Here is a 19593-nt window from a genome sequence, read left to right on the forward strand (position 1 = left end):
GTGTATAAATTAGCAACAAAAAACCAAATTAAATATTTGCAACTTAAAAAAAGAGTTGTTTAAAGTCAAATGTCATTTACCTTTTTTTTTTCCAGTGGGGGGAGGGGCAGAGGGCGAGAGAGAGAGAATCCCAAGCAGGCTCCAACACAGAGCCCTACCCTGGGTTCAACCTCACAACCATGAGATCATGAACTGAGCCAAAATCAAGAGTGGGATATTTAACCTACTGAGCCACCCAAGTGCCTGATATGTCATTTACTTTAAAATATTTGAAGCTATTTCTGTCTTCTTTTTCATTATTATGTAGACTGGTTTACAACATTTGTCATCATTACCAGACAGCACGCTCTATTGCATAATGCTATATAATATGTAATAATTTTCTTTTAAATTTTAAGATAATTAAAATAACCACAAAAAATGACCATCCTCTATAATTTACTTCACCAAAATAATGCCTAAAATATTTTATTTACTTATTTATTTTTAACCCTAAATTATTTTTTGGATCTCCTATGTTCTATAGAATATTATTCAGTGGGATTTTTGTTTTTTATTTGTTGTTTCTTAACCAAATTTCATTGAGGTATAACTCACACACAATAATACGCACCTATTTTAGGTGATAATTCAGTGAGTTTTAACACATGTATACACTCTCATAGCCGCCATGCTAATAATATACAAAGCACTTCAATAATCCCCAGAAAGTTTCCTTGTACTCCCACCATTGTTCTGGGATCCACTGATCAAATTTGTAACACTATAAATTATTAATTCTATCATTTGAGAACTTCATATAAATGGGGTAATATCTAGACATCCAGTAGGTATTATTTTTGGGGGGCAGGTGGAGTGTTTACATTCTTTTGCCAGCATAATATTCATAATATTTATTTACATTATTGTGTGATTTGGTAATCTGTTTTTCTTGTTGAGTAGTTTCAATGTATAAACAAACTATAATTCTTTTGTATTTCTATTTATGGATATTTGTTCTTTCCCCCCAATTTTTAGCTATTACAGATAAATCTGTAAACATAGCATACAAGTCTTCATGTGGGCATATGTTTTCATTTTCTTGGGTAAATATCCAAGAGTAGAATGCTACATCATATGGGCCTACTGTCAACTTCATTAGAAGCTATCATACTGTTTTCCAGAGTTCTATTTGTTCTACATTTTTGCCAACAATTGGGGGTTGTCCATCTTTTAAAATTTTATCCATTCTAGTGAGTGTGTAGTTATGTTTTACTGTGGTCGGTTTATTACCTTGACTCTTTTTTATTGCTATGTTGTATGATTCAAATGATTCTCCTTCTCCTTTAACTGATTTACCTGTTTGCTTGTTAAGACAGAATATAAATACGAGCAAGAGGATGAAGTGCCAAAATTCTGGGTGAAAATTACCCTACGTGCTAAAATGAGGACCAGTCTAGAGAACCGAACTTCTTAATATCTTGTTTCTTTTGTAATTTACTTATGATGGGCTATTGTGGAAAAAGCATAGCTCTTGGATTCAGATTCCTTGACTTCAGGTCCTACCTTTGTCACTTACTAGTTCTTGAACCTTGGGAAAGTCATTGGAAAGGGCTTGTTTCCTCTTCTAAAAAATGGGGATATCTGTTGTCTCAATTTCAAAGCATTGTTGTGGGATCAAATGAGATTAATGTACCAACATAAGGTCTTATTACAAGGTCTTTGAACAAACATAAGCTCTTGGAAGCTTTCCAAAGAATATGAGAACACTCTCTTCTGGTACCTCAGACATTAGGGACAGAATACATTGCGCTCTTAATGACATATCAGAGAGGCAGCCTGGATTCTGGAGTTAGAAAACCTAGGTTTAAACCCTCCTTGCTGTATAATCATCAAATACTTAATTTTCATGACCTTCTTATTACCTCCTTTACAAAGTAACTAATAGTTTAGTTGTCGGATTGAATGTGGTATATATAAAGGGCTCAGTAAAGTGGTATGTAACAGACACAATAATTGATAGTTGTTGATGTAGTGTTGCTGTTGTTCTTTTTAATGCACATTTCCAAATTAACTAGACAGGAGTCAAAGTCGAAACCTAAGTACAAGTCCATTAAATTTTAAATGCTGGCTACATTCTGAACTTTTTATAAGGAAAGTAGCCTTTAAAGGGGGTTTCTCCTGCAAAAATAATTTCAAATTTTTGGTCATATTATGTCAAATAAAGCCAACCTAATATGCAGGTTTAGAAAGAGCATTTACAGGTTGGCTGCACGTGCGGGGAGCCAACCCCACTGAGGTAGCCCAGTTTAAAACTCCAACCAAAAGGTGGTTTTATACTGGATGGTATCAACTCAAACCCAATGGGACAGTTTATTCTTGGGCATTTTAAATGCTATATGCAGAGTTCTGGTTGTCCCTGAATGAGCCTGAGCCAATGTAATCTACTACTGGTCCCGCTACACACCTCCTTTTCAGAAGGTCTGCAATAACAACCGACAATAGATTTGTTAAGATCAGTGTCCCTCCTCACTCCCTCGTATACTCTTGGATAACCCTGATGACTGCAGTGTGTGTTTTTTCTTTGCTTCACTAATGCCCTAAATAATAAAAAAATTTTAAAAAAGACCTATTTGTCCCCCTTCATTCTTATATTTTCTTACCTGTTTGCATTTCGAAGAACATCAAGTAGACTGCTTAGTGTTGTATCATTCTGGAGCACATTCGGAAAAGTGGAAAGAAGCTGCCACACAGCGGTCTGCTCTTGGACTTGTGAGAAGAAGGACAGCATTTTGACTATTTCCAGAAATACTGTCTTCTGGTTGTTGGGATCACTTGATACCTTACAAAATGACAGACAGGGAAAAATGGGAATTCAGTATTTGTAATCACATGGCGTACTGTTTTCAAAAGTATTAAAAATTTAGATTTTCACGTAATTCTGATTGTCATATAGTTTTAAGTCATTCTTTACTTGGAAAAATTATAACCATTTCTAATATCCTTAAACATAATTGGATTTTTTCCTATACCTCCAGAAATTTTGGTTAACAGAGCTGTATTTATACAAAATATTTTAAATTGCATTTTTGGAAATAAAATTAATTTCTTAAAATGAAATTATCTTCTGAGTAATGTTTTTGCTTTTCCCTAGGATCTGGTTTAGGACTTCTAGACATATCTTCTCTGTATCTATTAGCAGACTTTATATTATTTATTATTTGGGTTCAGAACCCTTAAATCTACTATATTTGCTAATATAACTACACAAACAAACATACTTAATGGAAGAAAATATTTCCAAAGTTCTGCAGCCATACCAGGAACTTTAGTTATAGTAAATGATTTATAGTGAGGGAACCTATGTAATAATCACATCTTATATTATTAGCAAACAAATAAAAACCGTGACTTTTGCTCCTGCTCTGGATCATAGGATCCAGCAAGTACTTTCAAAGTAAAGTATTTCTTCATTACATTCCCACCCAAAGTAATTTTCTTAATAAACTCATTTATACTGGTAAAGTCAGGCTTTTGTTCAGTTGTAATTCTAGCTCTTTCATGTCGAGAATGTGATTTTTGAACAATGTATTCTTAAGCATACATTCTACCCTACATGACTACTGAATTTGTTTAGAAAGCATTTTAAGTGCTCTGTGTTGAATTTGGGTTATTATTAACAGTGTCTCTAATCTGGTGCACTAGAAAACTCAGATTACTAAAGGTAATTCAAGCATTCTGGTACTTAACAAAAATTACAATAAAATTCAGAGAATCAAGAAGATAAAATTTTGAGAAAATTCTGAGTGTTTTTGTGGTCTTTCATTGTATGTGGGGTTTCATTAAATAAAGACTATGGGTGACTTTTCTACATATCGTAGTTTAAGAATAGCACATAAAAGTGGTCATTACTACTTTACAGTACAAAGTCCTTGTCCCTAATGTAAAATGTTTTGAGGAGAGGGATATATTGTTTCATCAAAATTCAGCTTTTCAAAGTAGGTTTGATGTTAGTGAGAAAAATTAAAAAGATAACCCATTATTCTAATTTCTGAGAGTTATATGGCTCCAATAGTTAAATTATTAAACTGACACTACCTTTAAATGGAAAGCAGACATGACTTAGAATTAGATATTGTGTGTGAATCTCTGTGTGAGGAATCCGTGCCAAGGGTGAGCACATATTCCAGTCAGCATTTCCCAGTCCATGTGGGCTATGGACTTAACTCCAACTCAAGTTGAATCACTTTGTGGATACGAGAATGGAAACAATACATTTCCTTTCATTGCTTAAGAGGTCTTGATCAAATTACAATATTTACACTCACCTGAGAGAATTGGTTTGTTAGTTCATGGAGAGAAGACTCTAAAAAGGTCATATTGGATAGGCAAAATTTGTTAAAAACGTTTTTCCCTAGAGTTGTCCAAGAGAAGGCGTAATGAACGGTATAGTCTGGATAGCTCTCACACAGTTCTCTTCGTATGTCTTCTGAAGTTGAATTTTGCTCTAACAGCTAAAAATATGTGTGAGAAGAGTGGGATAAGAATGTTAATAAATATAGATACAAAGTAGTCTAGTCTTCAAGGAAACTGACTTGCCTTCACAATCACCATTTTAAGGCCCTGCATTATATCTAGTATTAAAATAACACTAAAATACATTTGGTTTATTTATGAAAAGTTACAAGAGAATGTGTGAATGTGTTAATTCTTGTCATTGTTACGCTTTAAATGAGTCATATATGATTTGTTTAACTGAGCTAATTTCCTGTCTCTGACCAGAGAAACTAAATGCACCAGATCTTTTCTGACAAAAATCTTCAGATTAAAAAACCTGAGTTTTTCCGGGGCACTTAGCAGACTTGGGTGTCCTAACTCTTTGTGACACTTCACGGGGAAACTGGCTGCCATCTTTGGAAGACTTCCAGAGAAGATGAGCTTTGGTATCTAACACCCATAATGTTTTTTTAGAGAGGTGGACCAACATGGATTATGTTTCATTTATAAAGCAAATATTCCATTTAGGAATTACACATATGAAGAGAAAAGGGAAACATATACATGAAGATACATAAAAGTATATAATTAACAACAGCAATAATTGAAAAGCGTTTTCATAACGGAATCCTACATCCTCCGTATATTTCACAGCACAGACCAGTCACAGACACCAGACACAGCACTAATTTCGGGTATAATAGTGATCACATTCACCATTTTAAGCTGTTTAGGTATTTACAGAGCCAATTAATATTTAGTTATAATGTTTAATGGGTCCTTCCTAACAATTAATTCTTAAAACCCTGTGAGGTGAGGGCCAATTAACTTTATATTCCCCTTTAAGATTATGTCACAAAAGCTACACTCTGCCTTCCAGTGACGCAACTTCTAAGTGAATGGAACCAGACGGGATCCACTTATTATAGAATATACTCTAAATGCCAAGTCTTCTAGTCATTCATCCATATCTCTTTCTTAACATTACACATACACTCACTCCTAAATGATTTCTCTACTCATTTTTGCAAGGGTTGCAAAAAACAGTAGAGAAAGAAAGAGGAATCGGAGAGACTGCTGACACAGGCATCAATATGTCATCCTAATTTTTACATCCCTTCCCTGCTCCAACTACTCTAAAAATATGTATCTATACATAGAAAATTCATTTTTGACTTATCTCCACTGGATATACGACTCTGTGCTGCCTCACAAAATTCTGAAATTTCATTCCATATGAGAAAGGGAACTTGGGAGTTTCAATACAATGAAGCCGTATTTTTAAGAACAGTGTTGTTACTCTAGATATTAAAGAATTTAACTGATCCAATGAAGACTTTGTGCTTCTGGGAACTAATATGGAGGAAATAGAATAGAATAAAATAACTTTCTCCCATTTATATACTGGTCTGATTTAGGGAGCCTTTAAATTAGAATTAACTGAGCATATTGGGGGCTTCTTACGCCAAATAGGGAGTTTTAGGTATCTCAAAAATTATTCTTGTTAGAGCTAGACTTTCAACATCTAGACTAAACTGAATGGGAAAGTCTTCTATTTCAACCAGCACTGTCAGAATTGCCTTGATGGGTAATAGTGCCTTTCCTGGAATCCCTTTTTGCGTTGTCCTTTGGCTTGTTTATATAAACCAGTTTATTGAGAAGCCTCACTTACACAGAATGTTAATTCAGAGGTAACAGAGACATATTAAGCAACAGAGGTTATGATCACTGGAATATGAACAGAAGTTAAAGCTATGTTCTATAACCTATGTTCCATCCAGGTGGAAGAAATGTCTACTGCATAAAACATGAATATATTATTTAATGTGCATATGTGTGCATGTGTGTAAGACAGAGAGAGATAGTGAGTGAAAGAGAGAGAAAGTCTATTAGCAAATGTTGAAAAACGATCTCTCTTTAATTTCTGAAGAGCACATAAAGCAAAGGCCAGCCAAATAAATGTATGAATCTGGCTGGATGAAAGATAGTAAGGAAAAGGGGGGATTGTGGTCAGTAGAAGGGTACCCATTCTGTCTAAAGGCATTCAAATTCAATTTCCTAAAATCCACCCGCCCCAACACATACACACATTTAGCTCACAGGCTGCCAGTTTATGCCTCTGATAGAAATTATTATTATTATTATTATTATTATTATTATTTGCAATCTGGAAGCTTAAAATAAGAAGGATGTATAGTTAAGCTCTCTAAACTATGCCAAAGAAAAGGATTTTACTACTTTAGGGAGATATTTTCCATAGCTTCAAATTTTGCAAAGGCATTATCAGTACGGATGAGGCAGCAAGTTTTGTATTAGAGCTTCATTTGCTGTCATATACCATTTTTCTTCCCTGTTTCAGAAAGTTAGGAGGTCATATATAATGCTACCCTATTTCTTACTAAAGGAAAATCTTAAGTTTGATTAAGGCACTTAACAGGGAAATAAATAAATGTCCGAGACCTTAAAGAATCCAGAATGTCTGAGAATTAAGCTGTTTTATGGAAGAGCTCCTGAGAGAAGAATCTTCCTGAGATGCTACTCCAAATGGGAGGGGGTCTCAAATCTCTTCCTATGTGGGAGGTCCTTTTATTAACCTCAGAGGCATTTGTTCAACTGCTGTTTATTATCAGTCCATTACAAAACTGAGTGAAATTACCTTTTCCAAATTAAGGATCCGGGCAAGGACTTGACTACCATTGAAAGTATCCGTTCTGGTACTTTCCAAAACAGAACGTGGACTGGGAAATACTGTGGCTGTAACAGAAGAAAGAATAGATTAGCATTCTAAACAGATACACAAAAATGGGCAGATTCACATAAGAATCCATAAATATCACTTGTGCCCTTACATCCCCCACAGCAAGAATGTGCTCAAATACGCATCTTCCATGAAAGTTTTGTACTGGCAAAATGGCAAATCCCATCATTATTTCTTTTCACATAAAATTGTGATGGTTTTGGTCTGCTCTTGGGTTTTTTCCAATCATTTTAGATGTCATTTGCTTTCATTCCAGTTTATGTCATTAAACTTCATCACCAATATTATTGCCTAATAAAGTGAATCATTTCTGTGTAGGCTTAGAGGACTTGAGGTGCCTCTACGAGCTCCACAGATCCATCATATCTAACATCTGTTCAAAGGATCTGCCAATGCACATCTGGTGATAATGGTTGTCTTTTTAATTATTCAATTGGGAGGCTGAAATCTGCTTAGGATCATAAATTCTTTCCTCCCCAAAGTGTTTTCTTTTGAAAGATATTTCAGATCAAATAAATGGGATGAAGCAATTAGTCCAAACTACAGCATACTGTAATTAAGTAATTCTCAAAGTAGCCTCGTCTAGTACTATTTATGATGTGGCAGGTGTCCTGGGTTAGGAGCATTAGCTAGAAGATTATGTTCATACCTATACAGCACGGATGTTCAGTAAGCTAGTATGTTACCTTTCAGAAATTCTCGACAGAGACACTTTGTTATACTCACAGCAAAGAACCTTAGTATTCAAAGATACAGTGATCTATCATCGGGAGGGCCCATCTAGGTTTTGTTATAACGCCTGTGGGGCTGCAGAATTTACCAACCGATTCCTCTGGATCAGGCAATACATTTGTGAGATGAGCGGCCAGAGTAGAAACATAATCTGTGGCTACTGAGCAAAGCAAAGCTTACTGGACCACAACACTATGATCTTCCTACTGTGCTTTAAGCTACCCAGCCAAATACCCTCAGATCATTCACAACAGAACATTAACTCCTCAGAACCACTCACTACTGTATTCCTGCTACATTAATGCAGGACCTTAGTCATTTGGTCCATCAACTTGCACTGGATTGTTATTTAAAGTCATAGTTTTTTGTTTGTTTATTTGCCTATAGTTCACATACAAGGTTACATTAGTTTTAGGTGCACAACACAGTGAGTCAACTTCTCTATATGTTATGCTATGCTCTCTCATCTGTCACCATACAACAATACTACAATCTCATTGACTTTATTCCTTACTCTGTGACCTTTATTGCTGTGACTTATTTATTTCATAAATGGAAGCTTATATTTCCCACACCCCTTCACCTATTTTGTCTGTCCCCCCACGTCCTTCCCTCTGGCAACCATCAGTTTGTTCTCTGATTTATAGGGCTGATTCTTCTTGTTTGTTTATTCATCTATTTTGTTTTTTAGATTTCACTTCTGAATGAAATGATATGGTATTTGTCTCTCTGTGTGTGTGTGTATCACATCTTCTTTATCCATTTATCTATCAGTGAAAACAGGATGCTGCCATGTCTTGGCTACTTTAAATAATGCGACAATAAACACAGGGGTGCATATATCTTTTCAAATTAGTATTTTATTTTATTTGAGTAAATATCCAGTAGTAGAATTATTGGATCATGTGGTATTTCTATTTTTAATTTTCTGAGGAACCTCCATACTGTTTTCCACAGTAGCCACCAACTTACACAACGTTACAGAACCTTACATATCCCATGGCATTTTTAAGAGTACTTCTTTTTTTCCAGAGCACCAATCATGTTCCAAACACACAGGAATCTTTGTTCCATTCACTAATAAATCCCCAGGACATAAGACTGAGCTTACCTGATAGTAGGCATCCAATAAATATTTGTCAAATAAATGTAAAACAGTCCTGCTGTTTTGAGAGTTTATTCTCAATTTATGGCTTCTAATGAGTGTCTCATGACCATTTGCATCAGAATTACTTGGGTGTAAGGCTCAGGCAGCTCAGCTGGAAGGTTTTCGGCACACTGAAGTGTGAAGGCCCCTGGCCTAGCTTTAAAGGAAGCACACAGTCCCACTGAGAGACTGTGATACTAAGCACTGAAGGGGAGGAACAAGGGTATAGTGGAAAGAGTACCAGCTTGGCTGCGGCTCTAGAATCAAGTCTGATGGAGAAGCATAGACAGGGCAGGTAACTCTGTTGGGCCTCAGAGTCCTCATTTCTAAAATGTAAAGTTTGGGTAAATCTCTGAGATTTCACCTAATAACTTTTTTTTTTTCTAATAGAAGTATAATTAACATACAGTGCTATATTAGTTTCAGGTGTACAATATGGTGATTCAACAATTCTATACTCGGTGCTCATCAAGATGAGTGATCCCGTTTATTTCATCCCTCCTGCCCCACTCACCTCCCCTCTGGCAACAACCAGTTGGTTCTCTGTATTTAAGAATCTGTTTTTTAGTTTCCCTTTTTTCTTTGTTTGTTCATCTGTTTCTTAAATTCCATATAGGAGTGAAATCGTATGGTATTTGTCTTTCTCTGACTTATTTCACTTAATATTATACCCTTTAGGTCCATCCATATTGTTGCAAATGGTAATTTTTTTTTATTACTGGGCTTTCTAACCATCCCAGCATCATCTAATTGCAGACAACTGGAGTCCCTAGCCAATTCTGGGAAGCTGTGTAATTCTCAACATCATATTTAGTACCGTCTAGGCTTTTGCTCCTAAAGTATTTTAGTAAGAACTTAATTTCCAATTATTCTCAAGAACTTTGTGTAATTGCACTGCCACACTCAGGCAACCTTAAGGAATATTTACATCTCTTGGGAATATTCTAGGCATTCCATCTCTGTTTGAAAAGTTAAAACATCACCCTTTCAAAGATTAGACCTTGCTGGCTCTTCCAAGAGGCCTACCCTAAACTCAACAGAAGAGAATAGCTTACCAAGTGATGTGTGCCTTCTTTCTGGAACTTTGGTGCTCTGGAGGGATAAATTGCTGTCCTTCTCCAGGTTGGATGACTTTCTCAGAATTTCACTAGTGAAGAAAAAGCAGGAACTCTGTAACTTCATCCACATTAATTTCCGTTAGTTACAGCAATGGATTATGTGGCATATTGCAGGGCTCTCCAAGGACCTACAAATTTTTAATCTACTTTCCAGGATTGTAATGGAAGAACTCACCTAACCATACACCAATGAATATATAAGGTGTCCTACAAGGTAAATTTTTATTCAGAGAAAATGGCCTAGATGAGGTTTAAAATAGTTATTTTTACTTTAATCTTATAAAAAGGAAATTATTTTAAAAAGACATTAGAGCTAAATATTGAAAGTAATCATGACACACACACACACACACACACACACACACACACACATATATTTTTTCCTTTTAAACAGATGATGGACCCCAAATAGGTAAGAGCCCAACGGAGCTTCAGGGACTGCTTATTTGTCAACCTTGAAAGAAAAACAAGTTTTATATGTTAAATTATAGATGGCATTTTTGAAGATTATCAAAACTGAATACTTATAAGACAGATTCAAGGAAGAAAGAAGGAACACACATTTACTGAGTATCTAGTCTGTGCCAAGTCCTGTGGCTGCTGTCATTACAGGTGGCACCAGGTGTTAAAGGAATGTATAATGATGTAAGTAGATCTTTTATTGTACTGAACGTATCAATGTGGTAATAATAGCACTGTGGTGCCTGGAATCCCCATACATCGTGATCACACTAGCTTCTGGAAGAAAACATTACTGGACCTTTAGTAACCTTCCTTATAAAAATTCACTGCCTTTTGATTATCAAAATGGAAATACTTGATATACCTAAAGTAAATGCCTAAAATAAATGTATATATTTCAAGAGTGAAACCAGTCCAGATGCCTGGATGTGAATACTTTTTGGAATCCCTAAAAGTTGGTGAATTTTGTGTAGTTGTTTACAAAAAACCTTATTTAAGATATATAAGGACAGATATAAAAATACAATAGTGACAAAGCAAGAAGTTCTATTCACTGCTGTGGTTCAATTTAACCTCCTTTTTAGAGGTAAGATCTGAATCATGGTTCCAGGGTACTTTGTGATTTATAATTGGGATTTTTTTCTTTTAGTCTGTCCTTTTAGTAAAAATGATAAGAAGAGGTGATATTTGTTTTCATTCCCTAGTGTTTTTCCAATATTCTCTGTAAAATGCACTGGTTGCTCCAAAAGTTCTGCATTCTTAATGTATATCTGAATTATTCATGACCATGACTGTATTCTCCTAAATCTTTTTACATTCCTTATGCTGACTATTTGTATGGGAAAGCTGCTCAGATAAAAATAAGAACTGACCTGTACATTTTCCCTTCTCTCAACAGAAGTTTTAGAAAGTTTGAGGAAGTCGGGTTCACTTTTCTTTTTCACAACATTTTTTTTTTTTTTTAGTTAGGCTTGAAATACTATGAATATCAACACATTTTGAAAATAAAGGGGAAAACTGCCTTCATAAAAATTTTAAGGAACAGGGACAGCACCAAAAACCAAAGGGAGAATAACGAAGATCAACATGAGCAAAGAAGGAGCAAGAGAAAACAGAGACTGAATAATAAATGGGAGTGGTAGAGAAAAATAGAAGAGGTGATAGGAAACAAGAAAATGTAAGTTTAGAGAAGCAAAAGCTGCATCTACTAGACAGAGGACACCTTGCCCATCTTCCCACATTCAGAGAAGCAACCTAAAACTACTCCTTCAAATATTCTTTAAAGACCAAAGAAAGACAAGCTGTTCCCTTTCCCAGCACGCCACTGGCTCAGCAGGTCTCAATTTGCTCAACAGTAAAATGGGCTGCTTCCAGACAAGCAACCATGGAGGCCTCTCTTCTAATAGATCTGTCATTGACCACGGGAAGTACCCATGGTTACATGGTCCCTCATGAATACATATTACAAGAGTGGGGAGGTGATCCCTCTCCTTGTATGTGGCTTTGCTGTGCGTTTTTTTTGGGGTGAGAGATGAGGATATTAAGTGGGCTTTGCTGTTCAACTTCCTACAAATCCCCCCCACCCCAGTTTTATTTTGTATTCACAAAATGTGGTGTGACAGCATATGTCCACTGTCACTGCACAACAAAAACTATTTTTTTTGATGTTTTTCAAATTTTTTTTTAAAGATTTTTTAATTTCTTTATTCGACAGAGATAGAGACAGCCAGCGAGAGAGGGAACACAAGCAGGGGGAGTGGGAGAGGAAGAAGCAGGCTCACAGAGGAAGAGCCTGATGTGGGACCCAATCCCACAACGCCGGGATCACGCCCTGAGCCGAAGGCAGACGCTTAACTGCTGTGCCACCCAGGCGCCCCAACAAAAACTATTGTCTTTAAACTCTAAAAATGGAAACTACAAAATAAATGTACAAGAGAGCACTGTGGGTAAAAAGATGAATTAAGGTTATATATTGAAATGCAGTTTACTTCACCCAAGCAAAGGTAATTAATTCTTTTAAGTCCCTATTAAATTACTAATGCACCAATGGAACAGAATAGAGGCTCCACGAATGGACCCTCGGCTCTATGGGCAACTAATCTTTGACAAAGCAGGAAAAAACAACCAGCGGAAAAAAGACAGTCTCTTCAATAAATGGTGCTGGGAAAATTGGACAACTATATGCAAAAGAATGAAACTTGACCACTTTCTCACACCATACCCAAAGATAAACTCCAAATGGATGAAAGACCTCGACGTGAGACAGGAATCCATCAAAATCCTAGAGGAGAACATAGGCAACAACCTCTACGACATCGGCCAGAGCAACCTTTTTCATGACACATCTCCAAAGGCAAGAGAAACAACAGAAAAAATGAACTTGTGGGATTTCATCAAGAAGAAAATTTTCTGCACAGCAAAGAAAACTGTCATTAAAACAAAGAGGCAACCCATGGAATGGGAGAAGATATTTGCAAATGACACTACAGATAACAGACTAGTATCCAAGATCTACAAGGAACTTCTCAAACTCAGTACACGAGAAACAAATAATCAAATCAAAAAATGGGCAGAAGATATGAACAGACACTTTTCCAAAGAAGACATACAGATGGCTAACAGACACATGAAAAAAATTTTCAAAATCATTAGCCATCAGGGAAATTCAAATCAAAACCACCTTACTCCAGTTAGAATGGCAAAAATGGACAAGGCAAGAAACAACAAATGTTGGAGAGGATGTGGAGAAAGGGGATCCCTCTTACACTGTTGGTGGGAATGCAAGTTGGTACAGCCACTTTGGAAAACAGTGTGGAGGTCCCTCAAAAAGTTAAAAATAGAGCTACCCTATGACCCAGCAATTGCACTACTGGGTATTTACCCCAAAGATACAGATGTAGTGAAGAGAAGAGCCATATGCACCCCAATGTTCATAGAAGCATTGTCCACAATAGCTAAATTGTGGAAGGAGCCGAGATGCCCTTCAACAGACGAATGGATAAAGAAGATGTGGTCCATATATACAATGGAATATCACTCGCCATCAAAAAGAACGATTTCACAACATTTGCAGCAACATGGATAGGACTGGAGGAGATTATGCTAAGTGAAATAAGTCAGCCAGAGAAAGACAATTATCATACGGTTTCACTCATTTGTGGAACATAAGGAATAGCAGGGAGATCGGTAGGAGAAGGAAGGGAAGAATGAAGGGGGGGGGGTAAACAGAAGGGGGAATGAACTACGAGAGACTATGGACTCTGGGAAACAAACTGAGGGCTTCAGAGGGGAAGGGGGTGAAGGATTGGGATAGGCCGGTGATGGGTATTAAGGAGGGCCTGTATTGCATTGAGCACTGGTTGTTATATGCAGACAATGAATCATGGAACACTACATTAAAAACTAATGATGTACTGTATGGTGACTAATATTATCATAATAAAAAATTTAAAAAAATTACTAATGCTGGGCAGGAAGGTAGTCAGTACTACTGAGTTAATGGTACTCTCTGAACTTTCTCATTAGCATGACCACACTTATAGACAGAGTACAACAGCCGTGGAACGAGAGGTGAGAAACAGTACTCTCTCCATGCATACCGACTCTTAGTGCATTCTGTTTGTGCACCTATTCCTACCACTTCGCCATTTTAGGCAGTGACATCTTTGGAAGGAGGCACCAGGTATCATTCATCTTCTTATTACAAACACCTAGCATAGTATTAGACCATAAGATCAGATGACTGATTAAATAAAAAGAGACAGTAATGCTGGGGTGTGGCAGAAAGTGCTCTGGAGTTAGAAGATACCTCTGGAATCCCCGCTCCACCACTTCCTAAAACACTTCAGTCATTGCCTTCCTCATCTGCAAATTAGGAATGACATACCTACCTTGCAAGAGTTGTGAGTACTACACAGATGTGCTTATCCAGTGCCTGTCTGGGTCCTGTCATTCTAGGCACTCAAAAATATTAACTGTCAAAAAATAATGGCACAGGCACAATCTTCAGGATGGAGCTGAAGTCCCATTCTTATGCATCTGTGCTCCAGATATAATCCCTCTGAAATACTAGAAACTTCAAAATCTCCGGACACCAAATGGATGTACCCTTATTATTTACAGATCTGGACCTGTAAGCATTGGCTAGTGAGTAGGACAAGGAAAAGGATCTCACCCCGGGTTTTGTAATCCCTTTTTCATTTTATTATTTATTTATAAGTTTACTTATGAAAGGAGTTTTTCATTTGTAGTGATGATTAGTTTTTCCATTCTGTTTTTTTTTAAAGATTGTATTTATTTATTTGACAGAGATAGAGACAGCCAGCGAGAGAGGGAACACAAGCAGGGGGAGTGGGAGAGGAAGAAGCAGGCTCCCAGCAGAGGAACCCGATGTGGGCCTGGATCCCAGAACACCAGGATCACACCCTGGGCCGAAGGCAGACGCTTAATGACTGAGCCACCCAGGCGCCCCTTAGTTTTTCCATTCTTAAGCTATATAATTCTTCAGAAAAGACTACAATGTACTGCACTGGCAGATGGGAGGAGGCCTAGCACGTGGCAATCATTGAATACTAGATAATAAGGAATAGCATTTGGAAGAACAGATAGCTAAGGAAGCATATATTTTTAATTACTTAGCCCGCCCTCCATTGTTGCATATCTGTTTCTGCAAAGGTCCTTAAAGAGAAAACACCCAGGAATGGCATGGCAGACATTAATGTATAATCATGCACTGTACCTACCATATTTATTGATTAACTCACCAACATTTATTAAATTCCCACTACATATATAACATAATGGAATAGTCAAATGAAGAGTTATTTGACTAATAATGGTAGTTATTTGAGCTAATAATAATAGCTAAGTAAGGATATGCACAGGGGACAATGAGAACACATGACAGGGGCTGCTAAATCAGAGATCTAATTTGTGTTTCTTATAGAGCAAGATTCTAGAATCACAACCTTAATTCAAAGCTCTTCCTACCTTAAACATTTTCCTTCACCTTTTCACTAGCAGAGTGGTTCTCGACTGGGGGCAATTTTGGCCCCCTGACCAGCAGACATTTGGCAATGACTAGAGATGTGTTTTCTGCTTGTCACAACTGGGGGGGGGGTGCTACTGTGATCTAGGGGGTAAAGGACAGGGATGCTGCTGACCATCCTACAATGCACAGCACAACAAAGAATTATCTGACCCCAAGTAGCAATAGTGCTGATGTTGAAAAACCCTGCAATAGACTATTACAGATAAGATTCTGTGATGACTCATCCCCATTCCCACTCCCTAGGACGAACTCTGGAGACTTAAAAATCCTATTCAAGGAGGGCATGTGATGTAATGAGCACTGGGTATTATACAAGACTATGAATCACAGACCTGTACCTCTCAAACCAATAATACATTGTATGTTAATTAATTGACTTAAAATTTAAAAAAATGCTTTTTTTTTCTTTTTTTAAAAAAAAATCATTCCAACTTCCTAGAGATTGCTTGGCTTAGAGATAATGAAAAAAACAAAACAAAACAAAAAACAACAACAACCACCAAAAATCCTCTTCAAGAACTCCAAAAGCTCTGAGGAAGTCTCAGAGAATCTATCTCCTACTGGGTATTTCTGGGAAGAATATTAAAGCAAATGCAAAACTTAGAAACCCCCTGAATCCAGCACACAGGCTCACATGAGTCCACAAAATCCAACCCTCTAGGTGGGGCAAGAAAGCCTGCATTACATTTCCAAGTGGCCCATAGGATCTGTTAACTATGTTTCAAGGGCCCCAGATATTTGTACAGGACCCTGGGATGTCTAAGGGATTCTCCTGTATGGTGCTGGAGAAGTAGGTTCTGCCCCGGTGGCATTTATAGGTCCCAATTTTGGAATGGAATTCAATGAAAGAAACAGCTCAGATTCAAATGTTAAATTTAAGATACTGGAAGGGAAACTAGGCCCAGAGTAGATTTTTCGTCTTCTCAGACATGTCTACCAACAGCAACATTTGTGAAATGTCACATTTATAGATATCATCATAATGGTAGAATTTATGCACTCACACTGGATGTCTATTTCCTGTGAGTGGAAAAGATTACCTGTGTAGGTGGTATCCATGTGTGCCACGGTAAATTTTGTCTATAAAAAGAATTACTTTCAGGGAAGGCACATATGGCAAGCCCTAGAAAGAAAATTCTGACATTCTTTTTTGCCTCTAAGGGTTAGTTAAACTTTTTATATTTTCCCCCCTTTTCCCCAGAATAATTACACAGGTATATAATGACACCTGGAAAGAAGATAGGAGATGTGCTCTAGGCCAGTTCTGATCTCAGCTTCAGACGACATTTATTATTGACTTCTAGCTACAAATAAAGACACTGTATGCCATTGAGGCCCCCTTACTGAGTTGATGCAGCTGTCCTTCTTGGCTACAACCAAGCAGATGCCATTCACAGGAAAATCTTAATTTTTTTCATTGTTCTCTTCTATTTCATCTTAATGTTCATTCTTTCAGAATCATCTGTGCTTCAGATATAATCCCTGCTTGCCCATGTTTAAAATATATGTCTTTTCTAGGTGGCCCGCTAACCAATCCAAAAACCTTTATTAAGATGTTAAGTTTTAAAAATGTCTTAGTATGTTCCTCTGTCCTAGGATTTTTTTTTTATTCTTAGGAGGAACTTTAGAGATATGTATCTGAACTAATACCTTCGAAAAGTTTTTAAAGGTACTATGATGGACAGATGAGGAAATGTCTTAGGGGGTAGATGTGTGTCAGAAACAAACAGAATATGGGGGAGATAACATCACAGTATCTTTCAGGTGATACTACATAAAGTATGTTCTACCCAGTCCTGAAACAGGTTGATTAATCTGGCAACACTACAAGGGAATTTATAAATTTTTCCATCACTATTTGTCTATTCCTCCAAGCCACGCAAGGGCCTCTCTTTCTCACTTTCATTAAATTCTGGGATTCTTTCTCTGTGGCCTATGTCAAACACAGGTTCCTCTAGTCCATGATCTACCACCCTCTCTGTCCTTAATGATCACACACTTAAAGGCCTCTGGAGATTCTCCAGACATCGCTCCACCCAAACCTCTCTCCTTTCCAATAACATATCTCCCACCCTTTGTTGTCTCATGCTCTGGGCACAGTGAGACCTAAACAAATACTCATCACATTTACCATGTTATATGGTAATTTACCTGTTTACCTGTCCATATGTCTCTTTCTCCCATTGGACTGTAAGTTTGCATAGAGCACAGGACACACCTTATACATCTTGGTATCTGCCCTGACTTGCAGAGTCTTCAGCACACGGTACACATTCAATACACTATTACTCAGTGAATTAACAATTTTGCCTGCATGGCAGTTAATATCCCCACCCCTTTGCTTTTTGATAGACAAAACTTTAGCCCTTAATTTTTACATGACTAAATGATTCTAAAATGGTTACAAAATGGTTATATATTACTCTGAGGTTAACACAGTATGAGACCTACACATCCTCGTCACCCTTATCTTCAAACGTGGACACACATCTGTTCCACTTCCATTTACCTTACATTCCTAATGATATCTTTAGACCAGTTTCTAAACACAACCATAGTTTCTAGCACTAAACAAAAGCCCTGGCATTTTAAAATTATCCCTGGGGGTGCCTGGGTGGCTCAGTCAGTTAAGCATCTGACTCTTGATTTCGGCTTGGGTCATGATCTCAGGGTTGGGAGATGAAACCCCATGTCGGGCTCTGCGCTCAGTGCTGAGTCTGCTTGTCCCTCTCCCTCAGCTCCTCCCTGCACTCGCACACTCACTCTCTCTCTCTCAAATAAATAAAAAAAATGAAATCTTTAAACAGTAGAAACATAAAATTATCCCTGAATAACTTATGGTTAACTCTATTAAAAGTTCCGTATAAGCCAATAGGAGCAGAGGCATGAGTTTGGAAAGCACAGGTCAGGATGTGTGTCGGCATGACAGAGCCAGGGAGTGAATCCACAGAGGCAATTCTCCCACGGGATTCTCAGGAATGCTGACCACTTCTCCAAAAATGACCCTGTGAGCTCTGGAGGGCGATCTTCACTGTTCACCAACTGTGTGAAAGATGGCACAGCCAGGGGCTCCCACTGTTCTGATGTATTCTTAGAGGCCGTGCAGAGGGAGGAAGGACCACAAGGGTAAGTCCTGTGATGTTGGATCATCAGTTGTATAAGTGAGCAAGAAAAGCACAAATGTAATGTTTCTTTTTCCAGCTAGGTAGTTAGAGTTGATGCTGAGTATGGTGTTGGATTTTTATTTCAAAGCGCTTCATCCTGAAGCTAATGCCTAAAGAAGTATGAATTTAATAAGAGAAGGCTGGTGCCGGTGCAAAAACATCAAAACACTTGGCGACTGGCCCTGGCAGCAGTGTGATCCCGTCTTCAAGAAGAGGAGTCTATTAAAATAAACATGGTGGGCTTCTTTTGATGAGGCCAAAGATGGCATTTTCTTCCCTGCACTTACAGAACAGAAAAGAAGACTGTTTTGTGTCTTAATGAAGCTATGCTGGTGAATCTTCCTTTACCAAAGGGAAGCAATTTAGTGGAACCGCTTACCCAGTAGCCATGCCCCAGTTTCACTGCACGGCCGTATAAACCATAAAAGTTAATAGCATGGTGGGAAATATCATTAATGCAATTTTATTATTGAACATAATTTTCTAAATTAAGTTCCAATTACTTGGTAGTTTAGAGAAAATACTGAATATACAGCAATATACAGTTTGAGCTAGACAAACTACCTGGGGGTTAGAATAAAACAAAAAAAAGTGCACATGGTCATCTGCCTAGAGAATCATCAACGGAGTATAAAATAAAGCTGGACTTTAACTCTAGTTCCAAAACCAACTCAGTGGCTCATCTC

At 37.4% G+C, this 19593-nt stretch overlaps 1 protein-coding gene across 2 annotated transcripts in view; it reads right to left on the minus strand.

Annotated features, from left to right (window-relative positions):
* ABCA12 (ATP binding cassette subfamily A member 12) overlaps window positions 1–19593 on the minus strand; it is a 171502-nt gene that overhangs the window by 95288 nt on the left and 56621 nt on the right. For both annotated transcript variants that reach the window (XM_034655128.1, XM_019807562.1), the window contains 4 exons: window positions 10169–10260; window positions 7133–7230; window positions 4308–4493; window positions 2643–2821 (listed from right to left, as the gene is read on the minus strand). In XM_034655128.1, the coding sequence (XP_034511019.1) occupies window positions 2643–2821; window positions 4308–4493; window positions 7133–7230; window positions 10169–10260 (555 nt within the window). The remainder of the gene's footprint in view (window positions 1–2642; window positions 2822–4307; window positions 4494–7132; window positions 7231–10168; window positions 10261–19593) is intronic.

Source organism: Ailuropoda melanoleuca, chromosome 2, assembly GCF_002007445.2.
Source record: "Ailuropoda melanoleuca isolate Jingjing chromosome 2, ASM200744v2, whole genome shotgun sequence".
NCBI lineage: Eukaryota > Metazoa > Chordata > Mammalia > Carnivora > Ursidae > Ailuropoda > Ailuropoda melanoleuca.